This window comes from Convolutriloba macropyga, chromosome 1, assembly GCF_964194025.1.
Source record: "Convolutriloba macropyga chromosome 1, txConMacr16.3, whole genome shotgun sequence".
Taxonomy (NCBI): domain Eukaryota; kingdom Metazoa; phylum Xenacoelomorpha; order Acoela; family Convolutidae; genus Convolutriloba; species Convolutriloba macropyga.
This window is the reverse complement of record NC_134468.1, coordinates 52813958-52826583: the sequence shown is the minus strand read 5'-3', so window position 1 is coordinate 52826583 and position 12626 is coordinate 52813958. Positions and strand designations below refer to the sequence as shown.

Sequence of the window (12626 nt, the reverse complement as noted above, 5' to 3'; positions counted from 1 at the left end):
TTTAGAAAAATGCCCAACCCAACCCGTAACCGTACACAGTGAACGGATATTACAGTAATTTCAATTGTGATTCCCACGATTTCATCCAAAGGTTAGCCAAAATCGCTGCCAAGGATGCAGCCATTGCCAACCCGTCTTTCTGGCAGTACCAACTTTCATTGCATTTGAAATGGACTTTTGTGACGGCTAATTCGAGCATACGTTTCATTGTTCTAGGTGTGTCTGGTTTATCGTCCCTAGCATACAGCGATCGCAGGGCAGTGTTAATGGGTTCCTTTACGGGAACGTTGGTGTATAAACTTTTTACATCTAATGATAGGATGTGTTCGTTTTTTTTATTTGCTCCAGAGTCTTTTGTGCGTCATTTGTGTTAGTTTCTATGTTTGCTCCTTCAATTTTTTGGAAAATGGGTGTTAGAAACTTGTTATGGTAACAACTTCCCGGGATAGAGAGAACAGGTCTCAGAGGGTTTTCTTTTTTGTGTATAGTATATTACACACAGATATTACTCACAGATATTATAGTACCGGGAGGGCCGAGGACCAGCCAATATTCACCCAGTGTTGGGGAGGGGCATTTCCTAATGTAGTTTTTTTTAAGATTAAGTTTACGCTTTGAGCCTAGCTTTTTGCTGTAATTTTAAAATGCAACGCTGCTGTGATGTTTTATAGTGCGGGCTCACTCCCGTCCATTGAATGGATCATACCCCCTTTTTGACAGTGAAGTATGAAAATTGGAACCATAAATAAGTAGATATGTAAATGTATTTCAGGTTGTGATGAATCCATCCCACATGTACAGTATGTGGCCTAACGGCCAGCGCAATATCAACAGCCCAAGTCCTTTTCAGTCAGCCGCAAATTACTCAAATCCCACTAACAGATTACAAGCAGTGATGAATGCTGCAGCCGCTGGCAACCCTTACAATCAAATGGTTGCTTCATATGCTCCGTCGCCTTACGACAGATCCAATACATTGTCACGGAACCCCGCTATGGACTACACTGCGATGCAAAAGATACCAAATCAGTTTCCCACAGGTTCATTTTATAATACAACAGCTGCTGCTACACACAATCCTTACGATATTTACAGACAGAATTCGGCGGTGACGGCCCCATCTTTTTCTGACCTAAACAGGACCAACGGGTCATTGATGACTAAAGATCCCCTTTCAACTCATTCAGCATCTGCCTACTCCAATCTCTTTTCACAGGGATTTGGTTCTACTGGTACTGAGCCTCTCTTGTCCGGTTTAACAGCTAGAGATTACAGCAGTCTGTCGTTAAATCCGGCCATTAGCCAAGATGTGGTGAGCTCCGTTTTTGAGTCATCATTGATTTCGCAGCATGGCCAGCAGCCACAACATCAACAGCAGCAACAGCACCTTCAACAAGCTGCACATGCTCAACAACAGCAGCCGCAACCAGCCCAGCAGCAAACTGTTCACCAGCAGTTGTCCAGCCAATCGTCAGCGCAGAGTGTTGCACAACAACAGCAGCAACATCAGAGAGCTGCTGTAGCAGCCGCTGCTGTGGCACATTTGGAACTGCAGCAGCAACAACAACAACAACCATCACCACTTCCTCAACCTGCCTCCACACAGCCTACAGGTAATATGAGGAGAAACAGCCAAGGTGCATCAAATCAGCATATTGACAAAAATAGACATACGTCGGATCCTTATTCATGTCAGCAACAGAACAAAGTGCCTCAAGCTCCCTCTCAGGCCCAGAAGCAGGTTCAGCAGCAACAACAACAACCCCAGGCACAACAGCAGCAACAGTCACAATCTCAGCAACCGCCTCCACCACCAACAATGCAAAACCCCCCAAGTGTCCCCAGCCATGCGCCTGGATCAGTCGATGCAATTGCTCAAAGTCCCAGGCAGCCACAGTCAATCGCTTCATACCACTCACCTCCCGAACATACGCCACAGACACCAAAAACACCGAGAGTTCTTACCTTCTCCGACGAGTTACGCCATCTCGCAACTATAATTGAAAAATGTGGTTCCCCCTCTCAAGCGCCAGATTTCACCTCTAGAACGCTAGACGTTGTAGCAATTATTGACAAGTTAAACAAATACACTGGAATAACCAAAATCAGTTCAGAAACCCAAACTGCGAACTCAGCCGATGACGAATTGTTTGCTGTCGATGCTGATGTGAAGGAGTTCTGTAAAACGGTGCCGCGGGAGTTGGTGATTAGGGCCTCAAAAGCTCCACAAGGGGGAATTAGACTTGGGGTATGGGGACGCGAGGAGATCCCATCTGCTTCAGAGTTTGGTCCGTTCAAAGGTCGATTGTGTCAGAGCGGAACTATAGTTCCAGACACTGCCGACGACCATTGGTTGGTTAGATCCCTGCGTAGCAGTAATACTTACTACTTCCTTCCAGATAGCAGTAATCCACCACCGCGCTGGATGATGTTCATCAACTCTGGGTACTCTGAACAGGGCATTGAGCCCAACTGCTTTCTCCTATTCCAATCTGAAAATGAATACATTATTCGAGTCATGTGCAGTATCCAACCCGAGACTGAGGTGTTAATTTGTGTGAATGAAGACCTTCTGCCCAACCATTTGTTGGTATCTCCAATAGTGGAGGCTCCGAAAGAGAAGGTCATATCTCCCAATGCTGCTTGCAAGCGAACACTACCGACCATAATGGTGCAGGAGCACAATCCTGAGTCAGATGCGGATAATATTGCGGACAATTTGAGTGACCAGGCTGCAGAAACAGATTCTGAACAACTCACCACTCCGGTAAAAGTCAAGTCAAAAAGCAAGAAGAAGAGGAAAGGGGGCAAGAAGAATAGTGCATCCGAAAATGCATCTCCTGTAATTTGCAAGGAAGTGACCAAGACTATTTATTTTGAAGATATTCCCTTTTACATTACACATTATGCATGTAGAGACTGTAAAAAGTACTTTTTGGAATGTTCGGCATATGAAACACATCGCAAGTCCTACCATGAAGATAATTTACCCTGGAGGTGCAAACTTTGTGATGCAATTGGGTACAAAGAACTGGGAAAGCTGAAGTCGCATTATAAGAAAGAACACGATAAAGAGGATAAGATACTGTATTTTGACAAATGTCGAAACGAAGCTATTGAGTTGAGTTATCAAGTTAACTTCGAACAAGATTTGTCTGAATTTGTCGAATATGAGCTTTTCAGCGGAGCTAGGAAATTAAAATCAAAACGTAAGCTGTGCGAGAAATCGGAAAGCGTTGCAGATGAAGATTCTAAGTTTGCATCATCGACAGCGACTTACGTTGAGGACAACGTGCCCGACAAGAAGAGAGCTCGCTATGAATCGGAGTCAGAGCAGCAGGCTATTGTGCCCGAAGTTGATGAAATGCTCGAATCTGCCCCAGAGAACCAAGAACTTGAAAACAGAGAAGAGGAAACGCAACCTCAGGAAGATGAAAACGAAATGATCGAAGAAAAACCTAAACATTCGAAGCATCGCAAAGGTTCATCAAAGAAGGACAAAAGCGGTACCAGCAAAAGCAAGAAGAAGAGGTGTGGAAAAAAAGCGAATACCAGTAAGCTGTCAACAACATCGTCCACTTCAGAGATAGTGACGAGGAAAACGTCCCCTAGAAGGACAGCTGCTCATCGTCAGAGTGAGATCGAAATATCAATAGAAAATGACGATGGCAGTGAGATTAAGATGAAATTTGACGCTGACGACGATGATTACATGAATGACGAGGAGTTTATGAAGAATTTGCAGTTGACAACTTCTACGGATAGTGATCCAGACTTCGGAAGTCCCCCGCCTGCGGCTTTGTCCATTAATTCAAAGAAAAAGAGGAAGAGTGGGAAAGTTAAAAAGGGACGGAAAAGGGCTGCCTCTGGCGTATCACCGAAGGTGGTACATGAAGAACCAAATGATGTAGGTGAGGAGGAGGAGCCTGAACTTGAACAGGAGCTGGAACTTGAAGTTAAGGCTGCCCATCAAGTGCAGGAAAGTCTTACCCCAACTGTCCAACAGCCCTCAACTCGAGCTTCGAAGGGCACTAAACCTCCTAAAGGGCGACCCCGAAAAGAAGCTTCTGTTTCACCTGCAGCATCAAAAATCCGAGCATCAAAAGACACAACATCTAAGGAGAACTATACTAATAATTTTAAAACAAGTCCGAGGGCTACTAAAGGCAGAGGAAGGTCGAAAACTCCGACCAAGTCGGGACATGGTGACGAGGATAACGGTCAAGTTGACGAGAAAGTGATAGCTGACATCTTGGCCGCGGAGAATAAGAAATTTCCTTCAGAGAAATCTGATGGTGGGCGGAAATCAAAGATGAAGGCACAAAGTGACGCGGCAAATCAGGATAATGAACAAGTTCAATTTAAAGCTGATATTTCGAATGCAGCCAAAATGAGCCCTGATATCAAGAAGAAACCGGAGAAAAAGTTCGAATGTAACCTCTGTCTGGACAAATTTATAATGGTTGCAAAGTTTGAGCGTCATATGATAGAAGTGCACAAAATAGAGAAACCGTGGAAATGTGAAAGCTGTGACATGTCTTTTAAAAGATATTTCCTGATGTCGCAACACATGAAGATACGGCATGCTGATGACGATGAAGAGGACGAAGGACAAGTGAGCAGTCAATCAGATCGCCTGTCTGAGAATGATGTGAGTGGAATTGATCAATCGGAGAACGATGAAGTAGAGACTGAGGAACAACAATCAGCCAATAGTGTTATAAATAAGCCGCTAGCCCATTACAACCCCTTGGATCACATGAAGCAGAAACATTCCAACAATATATTGCCACCTCCAGTTCTTAGTAGCAAAAGCAACCAACTAACTCTCAAAACAGAACAGAACATGGTCTCAAATTTAGAAGAAAAACAAGTAGCAAAATTAAGTTTGCAAAAGCAGCTTCCACCTCCTGCTTATCAACAATCCAAGACTGAAGAAGCCAAATTGGAACCTGTTAGTGAGAGTATTGAAGAGCATATTGAGAACATAACTGAAAATCAGAATCCCAAAAGCACGAGTGAGCTGGCACCGAGCTTGAATAATGTAGCTGCAGTTGAACCTACGGACAGGGAAACCTCACTCGCTTTGGAATCGATCGCCGAGTTCTCCTCAGAGCAAGTTATATTGCAAGGAGATTTTGGAAATAAAGACACGAATAAGGCGGCGTCTTTTATCCGGAACCCAACCGAAGGCAATGATATACCCGATTCGCGTGGTGGTGGCAAGGACAAGAAGCGTAAGTCAAAAGCTGTCCGCACGTTCATTTGTGAGTACTGTGATCCACCCGTCGAATTCAATCAAGCTTCAAAATGGAGCCGTCATTTGGCCGAAAAACATGAAATTAAAAAACCTTTCAAGTGTGAATTGTGTGTGAAAAATTTCTCCAGTCAGCAGGCATTAGATAACCATCAGAAGAAATGTGGATCTAATGGAGAGAACTCAGCACTTGATGCTGCGAATTCAGCGCTGAGGTGCAATAAATGTAATATTGAGATCAAATCCATGAAATTATATACATTGCATATGTCAGGTGACCACTCAGCTTCCGTTCCGTATCTTTGCCAACTGTGCACGTATCAGTTCCCCAGAGCTAGCAACCTGGCAGAGCATCTTAGATCATCCCACAGTGTAATTGTGAAAGAGAGCCAGCTGATTCCTTTAACTTGTTCACCTATACGTCCACATGAACCGGACAAGGCATCATCGCCTGTCGTTAACATGGATCCCCTGGAGAATAAAGGTTTTCTCGAAACCTCCCAGTCGCCAGTGAACGTGCCAGAGCAGTTGCACATTACTCCTGTTAAGAAGAAAGCGAAGAGTTTGCAGCCGCGAGATGGAAAATCAAATGAGGATAATTCGACAATGCAACAGAACGTTGGGGCAGTATTAACTACAGCTGAAACACTGCAGCCCAGCAGCACAACTCTCGCTGCCCAGGAGTTGCATGCGTCATCTGTAGAAGCGATTCCGAGCACCGCACAAGATTCAGAAAATAAAACAAACCTCAATACAGTTTCTGTTCTCACTAGCTGCCAGTCGAAAATGGTGATGCCCCAGCAGCAACTTTCTGAAGCTCAGATGACGACTTCAGCAATTGTAGCAGATATGCAATTACTTAATGGAGACAGAAAGTCGAAGCAGACCCAGTGTCAAATATGTCTCAAGTGGATGGACAGGAACTACTTCCAAGATCACATGAATCTACACAATGGAAACAAACCTTATGAATGTGACATTTGTAAACAAAGATTTGCACAGAGAGCGGGTTTAGCCTATCATAAGAGGAACCATCACTCAAATTTATCAAGTGCAGCCAATGTGTCCATGCCTACTACTAATGTCTCAACTTTAACTGTTGCCACTTCCTTAGTCACCAACAGCTCAGTTGTTGCAGGTAGCCAGAATTCAACGACCATAACTGTAACCACCGCTCCCACAATCTCCGCTGCCCAAAAACCGGCATTGCTTCCTGCCACTTCATCACCAGAGAATACTCCCAAGATACCCATCCTCACATCAGCCACAATAAGTCAAAACATCCCACTAATGGAGATCAATGGACAGACAATCGTAGCAACCACTGCAATTGCGAAATCGGCCGTGTCCTCTCAGACCCCTATACTCCCAAAGCCCATGGCACCCACACCCACCAAAGCGATGGAGATGATATTACATAAGAACCGCACAATTTTACCGGCAAGCGCAAAGCCGACTGCTGGCTCCACAGCGACCGCCGGCTCAAAGAATCAACAACATTCAGCTATCATAATTCCCGCTAGCTCTGCAGTCAAAACAGCTACCTTTCAGCTTGCACCTTCTGTTGACGGTAAACAAACACCGGCTACTAATTTCATTCTGACCCCTTTGCCTGCTGGCAAACCGTCTACAGCTAGCGAACCCACCGTAAAGCCATCAACAGTTAAACCAATCGCGCCCAAGAAGCAAACCAGACCGTCATCCAATAGTGGCACCACGCCGAAAACGACGAATAGTTCTAAGAAGACGATGAGCTCTGGTACGGTGAATACATCGAGCGTGACTTTGCACACCGATGCAATAGAAGCTGCGTTGCAATGCGCAGAAACATTAGTGACATCAGTGTCAACAGAACAAGTACCTACTAGTATCGCGACGATCACTGCTCTGAAATCAGGACTCACTACCCAAAATATCACCCTCCCAGATTCAAGCACATCCATTACCACAAGTAACAGTCTTCAACAAATGGCAGCTCCATTTTCTAGTGTAGATTCGAGCTCTGCCCCGAAAACTTCCTCAAATGCGCAAACCCATGTTCAGAAGAGTAAAGTTTCAACCGAGCATCCTGGAAGCGAATTAAGACCTGAAAACTCCGAAAATGACACCACTTAATTTTAGCTAACTTTCAAAATGATTTTTTTAAATTTTAAACTATATTTTTAGATGAATTATGAATAATTAGGTAGATTTATCTTATTTCTGTCCATTTTTGCCAAAAGGTAAATAATTTTTGATTGATTTTCAATTGTCTATTTCTTTTGGAAAGTGCCTGAAAGGGATTTTTCATAATAGTTTTATATTTAAATGCATTATGTGCAATTCAATGCTCTGGCTTCCTTATGCATTCATTTTGCATATTTACTTTGTTTTTAATCGTATATGCTGATTTGATCTCAGTTTTGTTCGAATGGCGCGATTGATCTCATTAAATATCCTCGTACGTCAATATTTCTATATTCTGTTCCAGTTGAGGTTTAGCTTTTTTAAGCCTCATGTTGCAACTAATACATTTTTAATTAAGGCGAGATAAAATGCTACTTGTTATTATTCTTCTAGTAACTGTTCTATTCTTTCGTAGAAAGTAAAACTGCTCGAACACCCACAACCACACCTGTATACAAATTATGATGCTGAAAGTGTCCTTTAAGAGATAAAATGGCTATGTGTACTTTTCTCTGTATCCAGACTTCTTTCTCGTGTTTTTTTTTCAACATTTGTGTTTCTATTGTCCAATTTAGATTATAAATATCTGCAATTAGATAATTTATTGTATCAAAATTTTACTTTTCCCTTCATGTCATTAAAGCACGACAAGAGGAGTAGGAAAATTGATTAAATTAATTAAAGTTTTTGCTTCCATGAGGCAGATAGCAAGAACGGTCTTCGTTATACAAATAACGTAGTTAACCTTCTATTGGTATAACCGCTCTGTGATATGCATTTGTACTGCAATTCGTTTAGTTACGTTCGAACTTAGTTTGAAGTAACGATAATAGTTTGCCCTAATGCAAAATTTTGCTCGGAACGTTTTTTCTAAAAGGTTAAATGCGCTTGACTTTTTCACGGTTGGATGCTTCTTTGCGTTTTGCGCTATCTAATTTACTCTCTCTGCACAATACTAGGCAGCTCACCTACCGTAAGAGAAAAAAATGCTACATTTCAATTTCATTCATAGTGGGTTCTGAAATAAGCTTTGACAGGAAAGCTCACATGATTCTGTGCGTAACACAGAATGTTCCCAAATTTGTATATATTAATATTCATGAGAGATTTTACTTCGCAAAGAATTTTATGTCTTAACCAGCGTCTGGGAAAAAAAAGCCAACTGTTACTAAAAGAAGTGTATAAAAATGGCACTGCCAACAAATGGACCGACGGGTAACTGGATGGCACTTCTTATAGACTACTAAAGAAACCATCAAAATGGCTAAAAACTCCATTTAGCGTTCTTAAGATTGACAATCTTAAGGATGACGTTATTAAGAATGAATACAGATGTTACTATAAATTGACACTACTTGACAAAATAATCCTCAATTTATTAACTGTGAACCTACGGTCATCAGGGAACCTGCTTCGCAGGTGTTTCCTTAGGAAACTAGATCAATCATCTTATTATCATCACGTTTATCAGTAATTATCTTTCTTGCTAAAGCCAATGCATGGCATCTAATATCATTAGCAGCATTATAAAACTTGAAGTTTAACTGTATTGGTTGTGGTCCAATATGATCATTTTGCTATCTTGTATCGTATAAATATATTCTGTAAATGCTTTTGAATGATGTATGATTTATATATGGTGTAAAACTAGTCGGTACCCATTGTTGTTTGTATTGAAACTCACTATGTCTTTGAATGCTTCCTTATAATTTTTTGCCTTATAGTTAAGTGTTTTTCTATCTTCAGTACAAAACTCATTCTAGTTGCAACTCATGTTGCAACTAATACATTTTAAAGGCGAGATAAAAAGCTACTTGTTATTTTTCTTCTAGTAACTGTTCTATTCTTTCGTAGAAAGTAAAACTGCTTGAACACCCACAACCACATCTGTATACAAATTATGATGCTGAAAGTGCCCTTTAAGAGATAAAATGGCTATGTGTACTTTTCTCTGTATCCAGATGTCTTTCTCGTGTTTTTTTTTCAACATTTGTGTTTCTATTGTCCAAATTAGAGTATAAATATCTGCAATTAGACAATTTATTGTATCAAAATTTTAATTTTCCCTTCATGTCATTAAAGCACGACAAGAGGAGTAGGAAAATGGATAAAATTAATTAAAGCTTTTGCTTCCATGAGGCAGATAGTAAGAACGGTCTTCGTTATACAAATAACGTAGTTAACCTTCTATTGGTATAACCGCTCTGTGATATGCATTTGTACTGCAATTCGTTTAGTTACGTTCGAACTTAGTTTGAAGTTACGACAATAGTTTGCCCTAATGCAAAATTTTGCTCGGAACGTTTATTCTAGAAGGTTAAATGCGCTTGACTTTTTCACGGTTGGATGCTTCTTTGGGTTTTGCGCTATCTAATTTACTCTCTCCTGCACAATACTAGGCAGCTCACCTACCATCAGAGAAAAAAATGCCACATTTCAATTTCATACATAGTGGGGTCTGAAATAAGCTTTGACAGGAAAGCTAACATGATTCTGTGCGTAACACAGAATGTTCCCAAATTTGTATATATTAATATTCATGACAGATTTTACTTCGCAAGGAATTTTATGTCTTAACCAGCGTCTGGGAAAAAAGCCAACTGTTACTAAAAGTAGTGTATAAAAATGGCACTACCAACAAATGGACCGACGGGTAACTGGATGGCACTTCTTATAGACTACTAAAAAACATCAAAATGGCCATTTTCAAACCTCTCAAAATACCTAAAAACTCCATTTTGCGTTCTAAGACTGACAATCTTAAGAATGACGTTATTAAGAATGAATACAGATGTTACTATAAATTGACACTACTCTTAACAAAATAATCCTCCATTTATTAACTATGTACCTACGGTCATCAGGGAACCTGTTTCGCAGATATTTCCTTAGGAAACTAGATCAATATATTATTATCATCAGGTTTATCAGTAATTTTCTTTCTTGCTAAAGCCAATGCATGGCATATAATATTATTAGCAGCATTATAATACTTGAAGTTTAACTGTATTGGTTGTGGTCCAATATGGTCATTTTGCTATCTTGTATCGTATAGATATATTCTGTAAATGCTTTGAATGATCTATGATTTATATATGGTGTAAAACTAGTCGGTACCCATTGTTGTTTGTATTGAAACTCACTATGTCTATGAATGCTTCCTTATATTTTTTTTGCCTTATAGTTAAGTTTTTTTTCTATCCTCAGTACAAAACTCATTCAATCTTCAGTTACATCCCCAATACCAAATGCACTGGCATCATTAGTTTGCTGATTAACATAATTATTCTCAAATGCTGCTGTATTCAAGTCTTGCCTCTCGGTTCCACTTTCATTCCGAGATCAAACAGGAGGTTAGTTGCATTAGGCATTCTTTTTAAAATGTATTAGGTTCATAATAACTAGAGTCTATAATACTTAGTGTAATCCTCTTTCTTACTATTATTCTATTATCGTTACTTGGGTCAATACAAGGTCCACACCAAGAAATGTCGCTTATTTCTATATGACCGTCATAAGCAACTGCATAAAAACCACCAGCACCTTTTACTCTAAAGAATGCTCTATCATTGTTAGTACAAAAAAGTGTAAACCTAAGAGCCTATATAATCATTTCTAAATCATTAACAATCCCAAATAAGTCACTGATCTTATTCGTCATATACATATGGCCACGCTCAGCAGCTACGTGATCTCTTTTACGTTGTCTATCTCTTATTTAATCTCGAATAAAACTACATATTGATAATGAGTTTTTCTGAGCAAATTGTATTTTAATAGATTTTGCTGACAGTAATATATGTATTCATTTGTTCTACCACCACTTGTCATAAGTTCAATGGAACTAAACAGTGCAGGCGAACCTTGATTCGCAACTCGAGTGTTTGCAATTTCATTATAAATACATCCTACAGCAACTGTTAAAACAACCTGAAAGGCTGGAGTAATGTGTATTCAATTTTTTTCTCGATTCAGGATATTAATATTAGTATTAACTGTGTTGAATGTCACTAGATTATTCTGTTTATATTTTATTATCATACTTTGTGTATCGTTGTTATAATCAAAATTTGTGTCTAGTTTAAAGTTCATTCTTATAGGTAAAAAATAACAAATTTTATCGATACACGAACTCCAAAAGACAAACAAGGAGTTTGCTAAACCAAAGAAGAACATTCCTTTAACTTCAGAAAGCTGAGACCTACAGAAGGATTGAACTCTAACGGACATGATATTTAATGCTACAAAGTTAGGTTTAAGTAGACTATCAGTTCATAATTATCGTAAATATATCTGAAAAGAATATTCATTTTTATATGGCATTGGTGATGATAATTTTTCCACAAAGTGGTGATTTCACTAATGCTGTAACACCTGTGTTTAACCCACAACCTGCTGTTAATATTCCACCAGCAATTATTGATACCATAACACCAGATGTTTATGAATTAATTGAAATAGCAGATATAATAATACTGCAAACATATAAAGCAACTGTACCATTATAGTATATATACAGCTAATATTTTCGTAGATTTTATGGGTTCCACACAGTTAACATTCAATCTTTTTTTATCTGGTGTTAAAGATAATAATAAGGATTTTGATATACAATGCACATTCAGCCTTATCGAACCAACAGGCTATATCATAGGTATGATCCCTACTAACGTGCTACAGCAGAATGTAACAAAGAATAGAATAGAATACATTGATGTGTGATGAAGATGAACATGGTTGGCTAATTGACTTCAATGGTGATAAATTAAGTTTTACTTCACAAGTTAAACAGTAACTGTATTAAACTCTAATTGCCCACTCCTAATTCAACACACGTAATCCAATTAACTCTTAGTTTAGCGCCAATTTTTCCATCGTTAGATATATCTATAGCGATATAATTAGATGAAGCTGACCAAAATTCAGTACATCAATCAGCAAAATTGTTATATGTTATTTCACGTTTGTTAAAGAAATGACTATGGACAATATTTGAAATTTTACTGTTTGAAATAGAACAAATAGATTACAATTTTTTTTGAAATATACTGCTTTTTGTGGAAAAATCATCACTACATACACTATGGAGTAGCAGAATCAGGTAGAACACATTTTGACGAAGATTAATTAGATCAATCCGACAAATGTAGGATTATTGCATTCTGCAAAAATGAAAAAGATTGGATTGGGTATAACGGTGGTA

The 12626-nt window shown here is 39.5% G+C and overlaps 1 protein-coding gene across 1 annotated transcript; it reads left to right on the top strand.

The window, feature by feature from the left end:
• Positions 1–692: 692 nt before the first annotated feature.
• LOC142340284 (uncharacterized) lies at positions 693–8043 on the top strand. The gene has a single exon (XM_075390861.1). The coding sequence runs from the start codon at positions 779–781 to the stop codon at positions 7370–7372; it is 6594 nt and encodes a 2197-aa protein (XP_075246976.1). The 5' UTR covers positions 693–778; the 3' UTR covers positions 7373–8043.
• Positions 8044–12626: the final 4583 nt, after the last annotated feature.

Coding starts and splice junctions, on each gene's coding strand:
- LOC142340284 (XM_075390861.1), top strand. CDS start 779: ATGAATCCATCCCACATGTACAGTATGTGGCCTAACGGCCAGCGCAAT.